The sequence below is a fragment of the Cheilinus undulatus genome, linkage group 17 (genome assembly GCF_018320785.1).
Source record: "Cheilinus undulatus linkage group 17, ASM1832078v1, whole genome shotgun sequence".
Classification (NCBI taxonomy): Eukaryota; Metazoa; Chordata; class Actinopteri; order Labriformes; family Labridae; genus Cheilinus; species Cheilinus undulatus.
In genome coordinates, this window is record NC_054881.1 from 25,282,088 (window position 1) to 25,303,466 (window position 21,379).

Here is a 21,379-nt window from a genome sequence, read left to right on the forward strand (position 1 = left end):
GCAGATGCACAGACTCCAGTCAGTCCTTGAAGTAAAATTTTGCTTAAAGATCAAGCATGGAATATCTCACACATATCTAAAAACTGTACATTCAGCTCAGTATTATATAATACTAAATAAGAGTGAACGATGGTAGAAGTTTTTACATCTAGACTTTTAATCCACTGTGAACAACTGTGTTAACTGTCATCCATTTCAGTCTGACCTGGGACACACACACAAAAACAGTTGCAACTTTAAATATTTGATGTAGAGATTGCTGAAAGCACTGTGTTTCTGACAGAGAAGCAGACTGGATGCCCATCTCTAGGGAGACTGCAGTGCTGAGTTCAGGGTATAAGTACATGATCTAAAGCTAAAGATACCATCACAATTTTACCTTTGAGAATAAGTCTATAAGGGTCATGTCATGCCGAGGATTATGAGGTTCTTTCAACTGAATCTTAGCTATAGTTTGAGTCTTTCAGTTGATGTCTGCTCTTATCTCCTCCTTTAAAGTATATGACATTTTTACAATTCAAAGGCATCAAAACACTCTGCCCCATTAAATTTAAAATTTGAAGTTGGAGCGTTTCGCAGGATAAATGCAATGATAATCAAACACAGTGCTCACAAATCATTATGGCTATGAATAGTTTCTGTGTCAAAACAATTGCTATAAAAGTTTAACATCAGAATGATTTATAATCTGTTATCCATCTTAATATAACAAATATAAGTCTTTTTCAAACCTCACAGTAAAATCATGCTCTAATAGCTACCAAGCCATTTCCCAATACATCCATTAACTTCTTTAAAAATTTTGGGCTTTGTGTGAAATGTAAACTAGAACAGAATGCAATGGTTTGCAAATGTCACTCACCCATATTTGTTTCACAATAGAACATAAACAACATATCAGATGTTGAATATCAGACATTTTACCATTTCATTGGTTCACCAATCAGCAAAAAACTGCTTCTAAATGTTGTGGAACAATTTCATCAAGGTTTTCCTCAATGTAAAATTGTGAATATTAGAATATCCTACCATCTACAGCACATGACATCATCAAAAGACTGAAAAGAATCTGGAGAAATCTCTGTGCACAAGGGACAGGGCTGGAGTTCAATATTGGATGCTTGTGATCCTTGGGCCTTCAGGTGGCACTGCATTTAAAACAGGCATGACTTTGCACTGGAAATGACCTCACGGGCTCAGGACCACTTCCAGAAATCACTGACTGTCAATACAGTTCACCATGCCATCCACAAATGCAAGTTGAAGCTGTATCATGCAAAGAAGAAGCCACATATGACCACGATCCGGACCCACCACCATCTTCTCTGGGCCAAAGCTCATTTTTAGAAGACTGAGGCAAAATGGAAAACTGTTCTGTGGTCAGATGAATCAAAATTTGAGATTCTGTGTGGAAACCTCAGATGCAGTGTCTTGTGGACCCCAGGAGAGGGACCATCTCACTTGTTACTAGCTCACAGTTTAAATGCCTGCATCTGTGACATTTACAAACTTTTAAAGGAAGAGGGGGTGCTACACAAATGTAAACATGGCCCTGTCCCTACTTTTCTGATATGTCTTGCTGCCATCAATTTCAAAATGAGATCATATTTTTCATGAAATGGTAAAATGTCTCAGTTTCAACAACTGATAAGTTGTTTAACTTCTATTGTGAATAGAATATGGGTGTTATATAGAAATTAATGTGTTGACACGATATTCAGAAACGTCACAGTCACAAGACTGGCTGGGGATCTCCAGAGTGCAATGACAGCTGAGCTGGATCATTGACAAATGCACAGGCCAAATACAACAAATGCACATTCAAACACTTGATGCACGATATGAGGAGGTACTGCATGTGACCACTTCAGTCCCATAAAAGTACATTCCTTGACTACTATTTCTGGTAGCCTGTCAACTCTGAGCCAAACTCACCTTTAGCAATGTTAAATCATTCAAATATAAAACTTGGCATTTCCACACTAACAATGGGTTTATGAGATTTGAAAATCACTGCATTGTATTTTTTAATTTACATTTTACATAGTACCCAAACTTTTTTGGAATTGAGGTTGTATACTGTAACTGAATATATGATGATTTACCTCTGCACCTTGAGTGAAATACCTGAATAAGTCGTATTTCAGTCTATTTGGGACAATGCACTGTCTCATTCGGCTGTGTAAGCAGACTGTGTTCTTGTCAAGCTGCTGAGTCAATGTTTTCACTGCCAGTTTATAATAAATGGCAATGATGTATGACTGCCTCAAAAAGCAAGATTAAATCCATTTTTAAGCCTTCGTTGTGAAGAGTGATAATTTTGCCTTTCTTTAAGCCAGTAGCAGCATTTTCATACACACACCATTTTACCATGATGATAATCCTGTTATATAACTGGTGTGATGATTAAGAGCTTGTCTTCTTTCAAATTTGGGGCACTAAATTGGAGTTGAGACGTGACATAAAAGAGTGAACACATGGCGCGGAGTGGTTATTTCGGCTGTGACAAAAGCTGAATTTAAAACTGTACTCATGACAAAACCTCACATTACAAGCCAAGTGTCAAGTATGCCTTTCTTTCTATTCTGTTATTACTATGCAGAATCCCTGCAGTAAACATTAAACATGTAAATCTAGTTTCCACCGAACCCCTACATTCTTATTACAGTTGCAGGTGAAGTATAAAGCAAGATAAGCTCAGTGTTTGTGATAGATTCTGTATGGAGGATGGAATCCTGTGTCACGGCTCATCTGGGTGTTCTTTATACCCAGCAGCATCTTTGTTTTTCTTTTCTTTTGATAAAAATGACTAACCAGCCATGAACTTATTCTTTTTGTTCTGATATTTCTACCCATGCATAGAAGAGGCAGAGCCAGAGGAGACTGAGGAACCGTTCATTGCTCCCCCAGGGCTCGCTATCCCCCCTGATGTGGAACTTGTGAGTATTCAGCATCACTGTCACTCAATCTGAACACAGTTTAACATTTATAATATAAGTTGGTGTCTAGTCTGTCCAGTACAAAACATTCAGAAACAATCAGAAACTTGGGATAGACTGAAGATAAAGGCATAAACTTAAACATGGAAAAAGGAACTTGTTATGGGATGAAAAGGAAATAAGGGAACAGTAAAAAAGGTAACATTGATTTACGTCTCAAGGTGTTTTATAAAAGAGGCATATTATATGGTGTCAGGCTTGTACCTCTAGAGAGAATTGAATGAGAATCAACATATAACAGTGTGTCCATTTTTGATGAAAGGCTTTTCTTTTCATGAACAAACCATCTCTACTGTCTCCGACTCACTTTGTTTTCCCCCGTGGTAGACTTTCCTGTCTGCGCCGCTCCTCTTTGTGTTTCTGTAAAGTCAAGAAAAGCTGTGCTGTTCAAAAAAGACTACAGTTTAAAAGCCTCAGAAGCTGTGCTGTCTAAAATGGAAACACATGGAAATGAGCATGTTGACCCATGATATCACCAGGCCTATAAAATTGGGCTGGCCCTTCTTTATTCTTGTGGGTCATGACCCCTGGCTATGATAATTCACCACTGGTTTGTATTAGAGGATTTATGGTAAGTCAACATGATGAGGAAAACGATTCTGGTTTTAATTTCAGCTGCTGTGCTTTTAGCATCTTTTTACCGCTTCTAAATAACTGTTATACTGTCTTATTATTAGCCAGTCCTGAGCAGATTCAGTCACAGAGATTTTTGCTCTCAACACTCAACTGATTTTTGCCAGCATCAAAATTGTTTTGGTACTTGTGGCCTTATTCAATCCAAATAGAAGAAAAACACAAATTGAGAAGATTACCTGCACATTGATGTTAATGGATTAGGCTAATTCATTTCATGCAATTTGTCATACAAATCTTGTATCCCATTAAAGGGGCATTACATTTCCGTAACAGAGCTTTACCTTGACTGCTTCATGATATCTGGTTAAGACAGCTTACTCTCAGCCTGTAGTAAACTTTTATTCAGGTAGTGAATTTTTCTGTGCAATCCCCTCATCGCATCTGCACTTGACATGTTTGCAAGTTACAGCTTTTTTGCCTACACCAGATAAGGTTACAGGAGAATGATTTCTATGAGTCATGATTGATCGCCTGCAACAAGAGGGAAGAACCACAGAGCACACATCCACTGAACACACAATACAGAACAACACAATGTAATTAGTGTTTTATCTGGGCTGTCCAATGCCACGTTTTATTGTCAAGCCTTAACTTACTTTGTTAGATTTCCCAAAGTAAATGATGGAAAAAAATGTTCTACATAGGGGTGCATCTCTATAAATTAAAAAAATAATCAAAAAGTTGATTCATTTTAGTAATTCAATTCAAAATGGGAAACTCCTATAGGTTCATTTCACACAGACTTATATATTTTAAGTGTTTATTTCTCTAATTTTGATGATTATGGCTTACAGCTAATGGAAACCTAAAATTCATTGTCTCAGAAATTAGAATATTGTCAAAAAGTTCAATAACTCAGAGGTTTCCTGAGCCTTTAAATGGTCTCTCTGTCTGGATTAGTAGGCTTCACAATCATGGGGAAGACTGCTGACTTAGCAGATGTCCAGAAGACGATCAGTGACACCCTGCACAAGGAGGGTAAGACATAAAAGGTCATTGCTAAAGAAGCTGGCTGTTCACAGAGAGCTGTATCAAAGCACATTAATGAAAAGTTGAATGGAAGGAAAAAATTGTGGTTAAAACAAAAAAAAAAGGTGCCCAAGCAACAGCGATAACCGCAGCCTTGAGAGGATTTTGAAACGAGGCCCATTCAAGAATTTGGGCAAGCTTCACAAGGAGTGGACTACAGCTGGAGTCAGTGCTTCAAGAGCCACCATGCACAGACATATCCAGGACATGGACTACAACTGCTGCATTCCATGTGTCAAGCCACTTTCGAACCAGAGAGAACGTCAGAGGCGTTTAACCTGGGCTGAAGACAAAAAGGAATGGACTGTTGCTCAGTGGTCCAAAGTTCTTATTTAAGATAGAAGTCAATTTTACCTCTCATTTGGCAACCAATGTCCCAGAGTCTGGAGAAAGAGAGGAGCACACTTCATGCTTCCCTCTGCTGACCAGCCTTATGGAAATGCTGGTTTCATTTTCCAGCAGGACTTTGCACCTGCCCACAGTGCCAAAAGTACCAATACCTGGTTTAAGGACCATGACATCACTTTGTTTGATTGGCCAGCAAACTCACCTGACCTAAACCCTGGAGGGAATCTATGAGATATTGTGAAGAGGAAGATGAGAGACACCAGACCCAACAACATAGAAGAGCTCAAGGCCAGTTGTAAGAGCAAGTGTTATTTTTGACAGCCATTTTTAATTTTAGTCTCAGTCTTAGTCTTTAGGTTGAATGCTTTTTAGTTTTAGTCACATCTTAGTAATTTCTACCCCTTTAGTTTAAGTCTAGTTTCAGTTGACGAAAACTCAAAAACATTTTAGTTAAGTTTAAGTCCATAAAAAGTACTCACATTTTAGTCTTAACTTTTATTCCAAGCTTTATATCTATTGTCTAAATTTGGTACCAAGTCATGATAGTGTGTTCTATGCACCTTGCCAAACCTGAGGTCTCTATTTTCTACAGCTGAGAGGCAGAGTAGCGACTGATGCATTGTATTTGACAGAATTATTTGACAGTGGAGAAATATCATGGATTTTGAATATCTGACCAAAACTGAATTACAGTCATCTTGATATAAACTAAACTTACTTTTAATCAGTTTTAGTCATCAAAGCTCTATCTTTGGCTAGGTGTAGTCTATTCTTTCTCATGAAAAAAAGGCTGTTGACAAACATTTTTAATCATAGTTGTAGGCGACTAAATTAGCACTGAAGAGCAGCGTGGGCTTCCATAACACCTCAGCAGTATCACAGACTGATCACCTTCATGCCACGCTGCATAAGTTTCACTTTTGGAATAGAATTACTGAAATAAATCAACTTTATAATGATATTCTAACTTATTGAGATGCAACTGTATAGTCAGGCTTGTTTGAAGTGGTCTTCCTGTACGTTAACTTTGTTTATGAGTTGAGACTTTTCAGTCAAAAGTACTTTTCCTTCAATCTTTGCTATCGTCAACACACAGAACAAACTGCTTGGAATTCTTCCCACTTCATCCTGACTTGTTCTGACCTATTACAAACATAGGGACTCTTAACCTTGCAGGATCCGGATACGGCTGCAGTTGCTGGAGACGGGCTGAATGTGTGCTGTCAACTGAATCTACCCTGGTCTAAAAGCCTATTGATTTAGATGTTGGATCAGTTTTTATATAACGTAGTATATTGCATCTATATTTATTTCATGCTCAAGAGGCTGAAAGCTTTGGGTAGCTAATATTAGACACAAGTTGCATAGAATCCGGGATAGTTTGAGTTCAAAATATGAACATGACTGAGCCTTGGTAATTTATTCTTGAAGGAGCAGAAAGTTGAAGCAAAACTTGGTGACAAGTCTGATGTGAAGATCTTAAAATACCATCTGTATGGATGTCAAGCCCTGACAGTCTAATTATAGGACACATCAAAAATAGAGCATGGCTCTAAATGGAAACTGTTTCTGTTTTTCTACATGTCTGAGTTTTGACAATTGATTGATATTTTGAATGTCTTGATTTTTATGGACAAGTCAAGCAGAAGCCTTGATGTCTGATTTACATTCAATGACAAACTGGTATGAAGGCAGGTAAAAGAGGGAATTCTACTCTATATACATTTTTAAAGATATTTCAGTAATAATGAAATTAAACCACAATTACTGTGAGATGATCACAGATGGCCTATAAATAGATTAGCTGATTAGGCTGTCTTGTAAAACAGAAGAGAATAATTAGGACAACATCTATTGGAGAGTGAGTACAAATTGATTAGATTGGTTGGAGGACTTGGTTTCCCAGAGCTCATTGTGTTTAGCTGGAGGTGCTTGGTTTTTATGACAAACACTCTTAAAGTCTAAATATATTTAGTTCTTAATAATAGAAGGCTAGTGTGTGGGGGGAGTGTTGTCAGAGCAGAATATCTCAGGAAATGCACGCCTGTATTTACTCTATTCTAGTACGTTTGACTATATGGCTTTTGTGATTTATTATTTTGCGTATTTGAATGTTTTTAACAGACAGTTTTAATCTGATAACCTTGTTTGCCTTAATTTCTGTTATCTTTTACATTCAACTTTTTAGTTCCGTTGAGATCTCTTTTTCAAGGGAGGCTTGACCAAAAATGGCAGCTGTACACCTTTTTACATAGGGGTGTGAGTCTTTAATCATTTCATGATTTGATTCAGTTCTGATTCTGGAGGTCAGGATTCCATTTTTTCATTCAAACTGATTTTGTATTCACAACACATTCCCTATTAGTTATAATGGGTGCACAAAGGAACTGTAAATTGACATTTGGCATTAAAAAGTGTGTTCAAGTGTTCAACATAATTTACTTTTAAGTCAATAGCATTTTTATTGGCTGATAACCACAATGTAAACACATAGAGAAAACCTCAGAAACAAAGAGCTTTAGTGGGATCTTAAGTCAGATGAATAAATATGTAATAGAAACTCTGCAGTGAAAAAAAATGTGATTTTGAATCTGAATCCTTCACTGTTAATGAAGGATTTGAAGTTGGTGCCGGTCTTTATCAATGAAACGTGATAGATATTGTTGTTTTATTGTCTATTCAGTATTGGCTGGTAGACCCCTGAAGTGATGATCTGCCTTTTTTTTTTTTTTTTTTTTTTTTTAACCCCTGGTTGGGGCTTATGATATAAGCTCACACTTTTGACTCATTCCTAAATAGGGCTGAACAATTTGCAAAAATAATCTAATTGCGATTTTTTTCCCAAATATTGCAATTGCGATGTAATATGTGATTATTCTTGGGTTAATCTTATGTATTTTTCTACAAATTTAAGCAATAAATAATTCCATACGTAAGACTGTATATATTGAAAACAATGAAATTATTTCTGAAGCAATTAATCCACAGTAGCAGGAATATAGGGGTGCAACAAGCTTTAAACTTTAAAGGAGACAGCTGGGATGGGGGAAGTAAGACTTAATCTAATTTGCGATAAATTGTCCAGCCCTATTCTTAAAGTACCTCACAAATTTAATACTAAGCATACTGAATAGGTTAAGCCAATCATCCTCTTACCTGGGGTTTCATGTCACAGCACATTTAGATCATGGTTATCTTAAGCATATGAATTTATTACATTTATTTTCTGGCTCTGTGCCCAGTCTCTTAGAACTGAAGATGCCTTTTGGAATAGAGGTGAAGCGTCATAAAGAACCTCAGTCAAGTCCAATTGCCCCCTTGACCAAGTTTTGGATTTCAGAATCATTTAAATTAATATCTGCAATTCTGATTTTTCATTTTCCTCCCTGTACACCTCTCCTCTATGAATACAAATTGCACTGCTTTGCACACCTCCTCTCCACTTCTTTTTGCTTTTATGTGTCTTATTTTTGACAGTAGTCATCAGAAGTAGGCTTTAGTAACCCATGTAAGGCAACTCGTAAAAATGTTTTTATTTTTTTTTTCACATGTGAATGACGCTTTTTGTTGATAAATTAGCATGTAGGAACAGTCTAACTTGGCATATAGAAACAGTCCTGAATGCACCATAACATTAGAACCAACCAGCTCCACACACTGTTAAAGACATTCACCAAAGGACATTTCTCTCACTCTCTGATTGCTCTAGGTTTAGAGGCTTAGGGATTAGGGGAGTTCTCCCAAGAGTTTTTTTAATGGTAATATTACTTGGATTTAAAATAGAAAAATGCTTGAAAAGTGGATATGTTTGTGGGCTACAGGCTGTACAACTGGATGGGCCACCCTAAAATAGTTTGTTTGTGGCAGACATTGTGTGTTTTTCCCCTGAAATGTTTGATTCAGAATATTTGAATAGTTGATCCATTTTTGGTAGTTTCGCCTCAATTTTCTGTCATTTACTATTTGATGTATCAGTGTGTCAGTTGAACTCCATAAAAAGCCTCAACTGTAAAATTAAACTTATGTACATAAATAATGCTTTCTAATAGCATAACATCTCATAATTATAATAATCAACAAGTAACACACTGAAAAATTCAAAATGCATCGCTGTTGCTTTGTTCTGTGTGGTGCACTTGTGTAAAACTATCTTCCCTCAGGACCCAGCCAGTCCGCAACTAGACCCCTCACTCTGACCTCCTTCAGCAGCCCATTTCTTATGCATGCAAAAAAACAAGCTTTAATGTTTGCATAGGATATGTGCATATATATATACAGTACATCATCCTGGGTATAAGACATCCCAAACAACCTCATGGGAAGAGAACACCATATAGCTGCGGTACATGCATATATTATCAAGGTTCAGTCCCAAGATTGTGAATCTCTTTCTCTTTGACTATAGTTTCTTATTTCTGGACTTTTCCATTGTTGGATTTTTCATTATCTTTCATTCTTAGAAGAGGAAATGACATACTTCTTAGCTAGAAGGGAATGCTTGCATTAAAGACCAAATTCTTACTAGGTTGTTAGATAATGCAGCTACTATTCATTCTCAAGCTTTTTCATTATCTCACGTATTTTTATTGAGCTGAGATCATTGCAGTGCCTCTGCCTCTGCTGGACTGGCAATGGTAGTAAAAAAACAAAATCAGTTTGTAGGGAATGATGCTCATCAAGGATCACAGAGAAAACTGGAAAGAAGTCCCCATATCACCTGAAGTTCATTAAGTGGATCATTCAACAAATTCTCCTGAACATTTTTAAAATGTGTACCCCATCATGACTAAGTGAAAACAGAATTTTAGAATTTTTTGTAAATGTATTAAAAATAAAAAAATGTAATATTACATTGATATAAGTATTCAGACCCTTTGTAAAATGTGTAAAATTTAGCTCAGGTGCCTCTTTTTATCTTGATCTTTGCTGAGATGTTTCTACACCTCAATTAGAGTCCCCCTGTGGTAAATTAAATTTATTGGACATGATTCGGAAAGACTTATACCTCTCTATAGAGGGCCTCACAGCTGACAGTGCACATCAGAGCAAAAACTGCTGCTATATAGAATGGCCACCAGTCTGAACTTATCCAGTTCATACATGTTCATATACATTCACATGTCCCTGATGCAGCAGTAATTTGTGTGTCTTGCCCAAGCATGCATCAGTATGTGGCAGTTTGAGACTTACTCTCTGGTGGAGAGATGACCAACTTTAACCACTGAATCACAGTTGCCCCTAGTTAAATACTTAGCCAAGTTAGTGCTTGTTTAAGAATAAGAATTTGACTTTTCAAAGTTTAGCTCAGTGAATAAAATTTACATTGACTGCATTCAAACAAGGTACAGTCATGGACGAAAATGTTGGCAACCCTAGAATTTTTCCAGAAAATACATCATTTCTCCCAGAAATTGTTGCAATCAACAAATGTTTTGGTATACATGTGTTTATTGCCTTTATGTGAATTGGAGCAACACAAAAAGTCTGAAGGAAAAAGACAACATTGACACAATTTTACACAAAACTCAAAAAATGAGCCAGACAAAATTGTTGGCACCCTCAACTTAATATTTGGTTGCACACCCTTGGGAAATAATGACTGAAACCAATATCTTCCTATAACCATCAACAAGCTTCTTACACCTCTCAACTGGAATTTTGGACCACTCTTCTTTTGCAAACTGCTCCAGATCTCTCAGATTTGAAGGGTGCCTTCTTCAACAGCAGTTTTAAGATCTCTTCATAGGTGTTCAATGGGATTTAGATCTGGACTCATTGCTGACCACTCATTGCTGGAACTCTCCAGCGCTTTGTCTCCAACCATTTCTTAGTGCTTTTTGAAGTATGTTTGGGGTCATTGTCCTGCTGGAACACCCATGACCTCTGACGCAGACCCAGCTTTCTGACACTGGGCCCTACATTGCGGCCCAAAATTTTTAGATAGTCTCCAGATTTCATGATTCCTTGCAGACAGTCAAGGCACCCAGTGCCAGAGGCAGCAAAACAACCCCAAAACATCCTTGAACCTCCACCATGTTTGACTGTAGGTACTGTGTTCTTTTCTTTGTAGGCCACATTCCGTTTTCCGTAAACAGTAGAATGACGTGCTTTTCCAAAAAGCTCTACCTGGACGTATGGTCCAAGCTGACACTTTTGCACCCTGAGTCTGCAGGACAGCCTGAATTTGTGTGGAAGTTGACTGAGGATGTTTATCCACCATTCTAACTATCCTGCGTTGCATTCTTTTGTCAATTTTTCTCTTTCGTCCACGTCCAGGGAGATTAGCCACAGTGCCATGGGTTATAAACTTCTTGATTAGATTACGCACAGTGGACTAAAGAATTTCTAGATCTCTGGAGATGGTCTTGTGACCTTGAGATTGTTCATATTTTTCCACAATTTTGCTTCTCAAGTCCTCAGACAATTCTTGGCTCCTCTTTCTCTTCTCCATGCTTGGTGTGACACACACAGGCACACAACACAAAGGTTGAGTCAACTTTTATACATTCTAACTGGCTTCAGGTGTGATTTCTAGATTGCCAGCACCTGTTACTGCCACAGGTGAGTTTAAATGTGCATCACATGCTGGAAATAAAATGATTTACCCACAGTTTTAAAAGGGTGCCAACAATTTTGTCTGGCCCATTTTTTGAGTTTTGTGTAAAATTATGTCAATCTTTGCTTTTTTCGTCTAATTTTTTCTGTTGCTCTAATGCAAATAAAGGAAATAAACATGTGTATGCCAAAACATTTGTAACTGCAACAATTTCTATGAGAAATGGTGTATTTTCTGGAAAAATTCCAGGGGTGCCAACATTTTCGTCCATGACTGTGTTTTTATGCTGTTTTGTAAGATGCAGGTGTAGGAATAAGGACCAAATAATGACAACCAGTCTTACTGAGGCAGTAAGATTGTTGGTCATTAGTCAGTTCAGCATAAGTTTGCTGTGGAGTCTCTCTAGACTTTGTTTTAACTGTAAAATAAATACCTTGATGAAAGGTTGGTTAATGCCAATTTATTTCTTGAAAAACTTTGTAAGAGGGTTTTAAGAACACACTTCTTGCCAAATAACACGTGGTAGATTAGAGTCATTTTTCTTTTTCTTAAATGTGTATTAACTTTTAGGGTGCCCTTGAATGATGAGAAGTCCTTGCTGACTAGGAATGCATGAATGATTTTTCTAATGTTGGGCTATGTCATCTTTTTCTGCAGTGTCTCACAAGGTCATATATTAACTGACAGGATATGAAAGTAAATTTCTAAGATTGCTTCACTGTTCTGTGCTCTCAGCTAAGAGCTCCCAAGGAGAAAAATAATGAATGAATAATTCTTTTTCCACTATTTGGAAATGTGTGTACTTTTAAGAATGAATGTAACCAAAATAAACACAGGGATGCCTGACCATCAGAGGTGGAAAAGTACAAGAAAGAAAAATAACGGGTTAAAATTTACCTCAGAAAAGTACAAATGCTGGTCCATAAATCTACCCAAGCAAGAGTAAAGCATTTTTAGCTGAAAGTTTACTTTAAGTACTGAGTAGCTACTGAGGAGTTGTACGATAAAATATAATCTTTCTGTATTTGCAATAACAAGAGAATAGTTCTCCAACTTGGCTTATCAGGCAAATTCACACCTCTATAATAAAGTAAAACACAGTAAAATTTTGTTTAATTAAACTCATTGATAGAGGAGCGCAGGTGGCCTTGTGGTTAGGTCGTGCCCATGGATGTGGTTGGCTTGGGTTCCTACTGGCCTGTGGCTTTTTCAACGCATGACATTCCCCACTCTCTAATTCTTTGTTTTCAGGGTCTTTCCACTGCCCTATCTCTTAAATAAAGGCAAAAAGGCCCAAAATAAATCTTAAAAAAAACCAAACAAACAAGGGATGCACGATACTGGATTTTTGCCGATATCTGATATACCGATATTTTGAAACTCATTTTGACCGATACCATACCGATATTTAATTACATTTTTTCCACTGTAAAAGACACCAATTCCATCCTGTACTACAAATATTTCCTTTAAATATTGGTATACTTTTTTTTTAGCAATTGACAAAAAAATTGATTTTTTATCAGAAATGAAAGAGTTTTTTTTTTTTTTTTTTTTCCCAAATAGAGCCATACACTAATGAAAAACTTAGAGTAATGTCTTTGGGTTACATGTGCATTACATGCTATATGTATTTTTAACAGTATAGCCAAAGTCATCTGCATCTTTGAGGGCAATAAACAGCAGCAAAATGACCTGCTGACACTCAGCTCCACAGTGCAAAAAAGAAATAGCTTATAAATTTCGACTGATCCTTATTACTCAGCCAGTCTGCAGGATGGCTCCCTGAGATACTCCTGACAAAGTGCATTAAATGACAACGACAACAACAAAAAGACAGATTCTTAAATGCAAAAAATCTAGCTGTAGTTCAGAGCTTAAATATGCTTTTAAATGTTTGAGACTCAAGATGAACAAAAGAAATACCACTATAACTGAAGTAGTTCTCCTGATTCTGGTTCAAACAGCACTCACTAACTAAGCAACCAAGTTTAATGGGCATTTCACTGTAAACAGCTCTGTAACAACACAGTGACACCCACATCTCCAATGCTGGAGACAGGACACCTGCAGAGTGTGCGCGATGCACAGGAGACTTGGCACACAGAAGTCCGTCATTGCTTTTGCTGTGTTTCGCGCACTGTCACATAGCACAACATGCATGTTCTTTTTCTTTATTTTCCATATCCGAAACAGGTTATCAAAAGCGGCTGCAACTGCGGCTGCTGAGTGAGCACTCCTGTGAGTGTAGGACAGGCTTTTTAAGAATGAAATCAACATCTTTCCACTGAGGCAGTGAGGCTCAACATGCTAACAGGACAAAGACTTGGTGTCCATAAATCCGTGGTGAAGATAATATATTTAGCTTTTACGGGGAGCTTCTCTACGTGACTGGAAACAAAGTTTTGCAGTTCAGGTAAGGCTATAAGCGCCTGCTAGGTATAACGTAGTGGGGCTTTGAATGCATCATTAGCCTGCGGAAGCCTGCAGATTCCACCATGTTGAAAGGCTGATTATTAAGAGCTAATAATTCAATGATTTTCCTGTTCAGCTCTTTACCATTAGGTGGTCGCTGCTGTATTTTTTAGCTTTGTCGAATGACTTGGAGATGAGTTTTCCCTGGCACAAAGTTTTGTCATTCTTTATCTTTATAAGAAAGTCCTTGGGTGACGGTTTTTAAGATCCATAATTGAAGTGGTGGTGTTAAAGGTGTGTTGTCGAGCTCCTCCTCCCATCACATGTACTTTACAAGCGATGCCAACAACTACTTTGCTGTCATGTTCCCTCACCTCAAATTTAACACACACAGCCGACATGTTGAGTTTGTTGTTGCTGGCGCACGTCTGGCGTCATCGCATGCACTTTATTATGACGTCACATTATTCGCTGCACAGATTGGCGTAAACTGTATTATCCGCCAATACAATAATTAACTTTTAAAGCTATTATCGAAAATACGATATACTGCCGATAATATCGTGCATCCGTAAAACAAACCCACCCTTTCCTCATATATAGTTACATTTAACACTTTTAACTTGTGGTACACACAAACATAGGCACACACCACATATAGTTAAACCACTCTTTTGAAAGTATTAAGTATTTTACAATATAACAAAACTGCAGTAACTCTTGAAAATCTGTTTCAATGTGTGTCTCCTCTAGCAAGAACAAAGCATGGAGTCAACCCCCTAGCATAGCAAGTCTAACTCGGTGCATAAGTTGATTCATTGCACAATTTTTTTTAAACACATCAAAACACTCTACTCAAGGGCATAATGGGAAACTGCCCACACTTCCCACTAGATTTGTTATCGCAGTGGGCGGAGCTTAGGTTACTTGCCTGTTTTCAGAGGTGGAGCAACACTGTCAAATAACTCCAACACTGAGGATCATTTCACTTTAAATGGAGTTAAAAATTACACCTTAGAAGTTAAAATCAACTCAGTATATCAATAAATCAACAGTTTTTGCTGTATATGACTGCTGTTTTGGTATGTGAGATGTGGAATGGTTTTCTAATTCACTCTTTTCTGTTGTGTTATTTTGCCTTGAGCTGTTTGAGTGTTTCCAAGAGCAATATTTCTTGCTTCTGTGTATTACTAAATTAAAAAGGATAAATAAGTGCCTGTGTTTAAAACTTTACATTATAATTTTTCTGTCTTGCCTTTTATTTTTTTGTAGCCGGCAACCATTAAGACCCACAACATCATCGAGAGGACGGCCAACTTTGTATGTCAGCAGGGGGCTCAGTTTGAGATTGTTCTGAAAGCGAAGCAGGCTGGAAACTCCCAGTTCGACTTTCTCCGCTTTGACCATTACTTGAACCCCTATTACAAACACATCCTGCGAGCCATGAAGGAAGGTCGATACAACCTCGCCTCCGCTGGCAAGCAAGAGCAGTCGCAGGGTGAGTTATCGAGAGCTGCTATTGAATCCGTGGGTGTCGTGTCCCCTGCACAGACATTACATTTACAAAATCAATAAGTGTCATGTACTTTAATCAATGCAGAAATATCAGATCTGAACGTAAGCAGACAGATAGAGCAGAAGATTAGAATTGGACACAAAGGTTTAGCATTTGCTTGTAAATGAATCTTGAACTTTTGTCCCAAATTTCTCCCCTAGAATCCCACTCTGATGATTCAGATGATGATTGCGACGGGAATTACCTCCATCCAAGCCTGTTTGCCCCCAAAAAGTGCTCTCGCCTAGAGGAGCTTGTGAAGGTAATGTTCACCTACTGTCAACCTCAGTTATGTTTGGAGAGTAAGTGACAATTCTAGCTGGTGGGGGGGCCACTGCTCTCCATGTGACTCGCATTTACAACCTCTAAGCACTGCCAATTTTCATCACTGTATTCTCTAATAACTGTATTCTGCTTCCATCTTCATGCTGTTACAGTTCTTTGTTAGTGCTTTCATGTCCCACATTAAGACAGCCATTAGTCTTTGGCAGAGCAGCAAGATGAAAGAATGCCTTTTTAAAGAAACATAATGAGCCCCTTTTAGTAGCAAGCTGTCTTACAGTTGCCTCCTGTCAAGACAAATTTCCCTTTCAGATCATTTCCTTTCTACTAATGATTTATACTTTATGGGGTTAAACTGTTCCCAATTTTTTTGTGGGATGTGTGAACGCAAACAGCTGAGTTTTCCACCCAGATTTTACTCGCCAACCCCCAGTGTGTTTTCTGGGTAAAGCTGGAATGAGCTGATCTGTGAATGCGAAGCAGAAAAATTCTTGAAAACTCACTACAGGCGGGGGTAATGATGTTTATTTCATATGACCAGTGCAAGCCTGTACACAATACAGGACCCGAAAGGACGCTGTGTACGTAATGAAACTTATTTATAATGCTCTCTGTGTACCAGTATGTTCTCTTTGGCTCTTTTGTTGATATTGTCATTCTGTTGAACCACACATAGCATTGATTTAAAGATGAAAAGTCTTAAAAATAGGGTTTTACAGTGGATTCTGTTGCTTTGTCTGCAACTCTTGTTCTTTTCAAGTCCTGTGCTGCCTCCTCAAACCGTTCCACCCTTATCCAGCAGGGATAGTCTCCATCTGTTGGATGCATATATTAAGAAAACTCTAAAGTTTTCCAGAAATTCACATGTGAAAATAGCTTTATTCTGGCCCAAAGGTGTTTGCTTCACAAGAAAACTGACGAAATAATATGTAAATGTGCTTTTTTGATGGCTTTTGATCTCAGAATGCTTTAAACTAGGCGTTAACTGATCTAGCTTTTAAAACTGTGATTACATTAAGAATTTCTATGGTTAATTGTGACTAATCCCCCTTTTTTGTTGGATTTTTGAAATTCCACTATTTGCATTTGAAACTTTTTGTTCCTTTTTGGATTTTGGTATCTTTTTAAACTGTGGGCAATTTACTTTCTATTTGGACACAGACCTGCTTATATTTTGAAAGAAAAAAGGCACTTTGGCTTGATGAAGATTATATGAAATAAATCTAACCACAAAAAAGGAACTCATTATGGACTAAAGAAGAAATAATGGTACAATTAAAAAGAAAAATAATGACACAAGGTGCAGATGACTTTTGACTCGTCAACTGTGCTTTCTGTGAGATTTTGGAATCATTAGTAAGTACTTACTTTACAACAAACAAACACAGGAAAGTGTGTTACAATCAATAATAAAGCATGCCAATTAAAAGAAAATGAATGCGCTAATTCTACACTTTAATTGCATAACGATTAATGCATTTATGTTTACAGCCCCACTGTAAGGGTTATACAGTGGCAAGAAAAGTATGGGTACCCTTTGAACATGCCTAAAACTTCTGCACGGTACTGTATATATATATATATATATATATATATATATATAGTGCTTAACGAATTTATAAGACCACCTGTCATATTTGTCTCAAAGACCATCCAGCATCATGAAGTGCTTTAATGCGACTCTTTTATTTTCGGTGAGCTCTCCATGTTTTACCATTTTGAACAGGAATGAGGAATTTCAAACTGAATTCACCCAAATTTGAGCCGGCTCACTGGGCTTCTCTGAGAATTCAGAAATGAATCAAGCATAACATTCAACCACTAAAATCAATTTTTCTGTTCAGGAATGCAAGTAAATAACTATAATTTGACATATTAATCAAGAAATATTTATGTGCTTTACTATTTTTTCAGTTTTTTTGTAAATCAGTAAATTTGAAAATTGATGGATAACAATAATAATTGTACTTTAGCATTAAAAATATCATTTTGGTTTAAGAGCTTCTGCGTATTGGTGTATTAACCATTGCAGAAACATAGCAAATGATTTTGGTAATTACCAATGCTGTTAATTCAGGACAGCTGTGGCATAAACCTTACTTTTCTTAGGGTTAGGGTGGTCTAATAAATGTGTTAAGCAGAGTATATATATATATATATATATATATATATATATATACACACACACACACACACACATACGTGTTGCTAAAAAAATAGCCCACCCCACAGGATGTCTCACTGGAGAATATCCGGCCCCCCACCCTGAATGAGTTTGACACCCCTGCTCTAAGGGCACAACACAATATTCAGAGAGGTAAAAAAGAATCCTAGGGTTACAGCAAAAGGTTTGAAGGAATCGTTGGAACAAGCCAACATCTCATGAGTCAACCATACACTAAAGATTGAACAGGCATGGTGTCCATGGCAGGACACCATGGAGAAGCTGCTGCTTTCCAAAAAAGAACATCACTGCATGCCGGAAGTTTGCCAAGGAGCTACAGGGGAAATGTTTTGTAGTCTGATGAAACTAAGGTTGAATTGTTTGGGAAGAACCCACAGCACTACGTATGGCATACAAAGGGTACTGCATACCAACATGAGAACATCTTCCCCACAGTGAAGTACAGCGGAGGGAGCATCATTATTTGGGGCTACTTTGCTGCTTCAAGGCCTGGGCTGCTTGCCATCATCAAGGGGGAAATGAATTCCTAAGTTTATTGAGATATCTTGCAGGATAATGTCAGGGTGGCTGTACTCCAGCTGAAGCTCAGAAGAAGTTGGTTGATGAAGCAGTACAAAAACCCTAAAGTTCCAAGTTTCCATTTTGTACTCCAGTATACTGTGAGGATTCCTAGGCAGTGGAAAATAAACATATGAAGATGTATAAGTGAGCCAAAAAACAAGCCAAATGCAGCAAAATACAGTTATATACACAAGTGTTTTTTCCACTGTTAACTCTCACTGTACAGTATTTCATGAACACAATTATTACATTTTAATGATGATTTCAGTGATCATAGTTCCTGTCATTAGTGACATATTTACATCAAAAATAAATAAATAAAAGAGAGCCTAAAGCTCCAGTGTGATTGTGAACTTCTAAGGTTTAAACATGCCAAAACAAAAACAGCACTTTGCTGTGATAGCTTTGTTGACCATATTGGCTTTATGTTTTTTGCAGCCTCTTAAAGTAATGGATCCTGACCATCCTCTAGCTGCACTTGTAAGGAAAGCCAAACAGGAAAGAAATGGCACTGCAGTCGTGGAAACCAAACCAGAGGAAGTAACAGAGCCACCCGCACCCACCACACAAGTCCAGTACTCTGCAGACCGTGAGTATAAACCTTTTTTTTTTTTCTCTGAGAACAAAAGTCATGTGAAATTTATAAAGCCTATTTTTGTGTTCATCACACGTCAGGTCTTGTGTTCCTTCTTTTGTTCTGTCTTTACTTTTTCATTTCCTCCCTTTTCACAGACCAAGTAGTTTTTAGCTCACTTCTCTGCCGCTGAGCACAATAATGGATTTATCTGTAAATAAATAAATTTAAAAAGTCTCCCTGGCCTGTTGCATAACATATTTTTTCTAAAGTTTCTTTTCCACAAGATCCTGACATTTGACTTCCTCCTTGTGGACCATTTGTCCTTACTGTGTTTTGCTGCTGCTGGTTGCTCAATAGAGCTCTTAATATTTTATGCTGACCCTAGTCTATCATTGATGTGAAGGCATTTTCAATGCCTTTCAGAAAAAGTATTTGAATTTAAGGTATTCTGGGGTGCACTACACTTGCTAAGCACCAAAAACTTTACCTGAACCAACTCCAAGGCCCAAACTTGGCAGTCCACCTTGTTTCAGATTGCTCGTAAGTTGTTGTGAGTCATGGGTGTGTGCAGAATTAAAATTGTACATGAAGGGTGAGTGAAGTCTATCACATTGTGGGAATTTAAACAAAATCAAATTGTGGTGGAAATGGGGCATGTTATATTAAAGGGATAGTTCGAGTTTTTACGAAATAAAAGCATTCTCATTGCTCAAGAACTGCACTCTTACATGCTTTAATTAATCCCTGAGGGACCAGAATATAAACTGAAGGAAAAAGGATTTAAAAAAAAATTAAATTAAAAAAGTTACAAGTTTTGATTGGAACACACAGTTTAAAAGTCTGTGAGCCACTACAGGTAGTGAAACTGTTTACATGGATGCAAATAATTGGAATAAAAGGCTTTTATGAATGAAAGTGCTTCATCTAGACACACCAGTCAGAAGATAGTGATGTGATTGGGTTCATTAAAGAAGTAGTGAACCATTTTTTTTTCCTGCTGTACACTAAAGTATCTGACTGAACTACGAAAAAACACATCAATGCTGGTGTTATTTCTGACACTTGCACCAAACTGATAAAAATCTGCATTTTATGGCTTTTAATAAGCTCAAACGGACATCTGCTTAGAAAAATCTTTTCTGAAATGGCATGGCCTATGTGACGTGGAATCCTACCATCGGTGGGTTTCTACGTCACAAAATTTATATCAAAGGGGAAATGTTAATGCTAACTGACTTTACCATGCAGAGACCACTCCCATCCTGTCCTGCACTGCTTCGGCTCGGAAAACTCCGGCTTTAGTAACGCTGGTGCTGAAACAAACGGCCCAAACGTGTAGTGGTCAGGACTACCACTGTCTGTCACCACACTTCAGTGTGCTTCAGGGGACTCTGGAGGGAGGAAAATCTTTCACCTCAACGGATCGCTCTGACCTCTAATTTCCACATACAGTGAACACACCGTGAACCGCCGACCAATTGTACTGCGGAGCACATCGTTCCCTCTCTTGTCTAACAGAGCATTTCCACAGCCGACGCTCCAGACTGGCAGCGGTGCATGCCTGGAGGGACACTTCACTCCGCTTCGTTCAAGATACGCGGCAGGTAGGGCTGGGCAATTATGGTAAAAATCAGAATCACGATTAATTGAACTTTTTACCTCGATTATGATTAATGAACGATTATTCCACCCCCAGCCTCTGACTTTGTTTGTTCTGTAAATATTTTTATAATTTTAGAACAAACAACTGAAAGGAATAGGCACAGCGTAACAATTTATGGTTCTTTATCGAAACATTTGAAGTTAAAACACACGTCAGCTGAAATGAAAATGTTTTTTCGTAAAAAGTCAGATTTTTCCAAGAGAAGGGGAAAAATTGAAATAATTGACACGACAGGTTTATGTTGTTTAGAGGCTCTAAATGTCGGTTTAGATTATTTTCTATTAATTGCCCAGTTCTAGCTGAAGGTCTGTTTTCAGCGCCGTCCGCTGCCAAACTGCATCAATACCTGTCGATCAGAAAGCTCCAGAAGAGGAAGTCACAAGCGTAGAACATCCTGTTCTTTCAAAACACAACACAATGTACGGACTCCTGATCGTAAATCATCACTTTATCAACATTATGTCTCATCCTGCAGTGAGAGCAAAGGGTCACTGAGAGGTCAGTGGGTCACAGAGCTACAACGGCGACACTGATAAGGAAAAGTTAACTTTTGGGGATATTTAGCCAAAGAGT

At 37.8% G+C, this 21,379-nt stretch overlaps 1 protein-coding gene across 1 annotated transcript in view; it reads left to right on the forward strand.

Moving 5' to 3' along the window:
* The window catches only part of LOC121525012 (splicing factor SWAP), a 105,773-nt gene that overhangs the window by 11,242 nt on the left and 73,152 nt on the right, over positions 1 to 21,379 (forward strand). The window contains exons 4-7 of the mRNA XM_041810698.1: positions 2,863 to 2,939; positions 15,256 to 15,481; positions 15,700 to 15,800; positions 19,005 to 19,155. Coding sequence (XP_041666632.1) covers positions 2,863 to 2,939; positions 15,256 to 15,481; positions 15,700 to 15,800; positions 19,005 to 19,155 — 555 coding nt within the window. The remainder of the gene's footprint in view (positions 1 to 2,862; positions 2,940 to 15,255; positions 15,482 to 15,699; positions 15,801 to 19,004; positions 19,156 to 21,379) is intronic.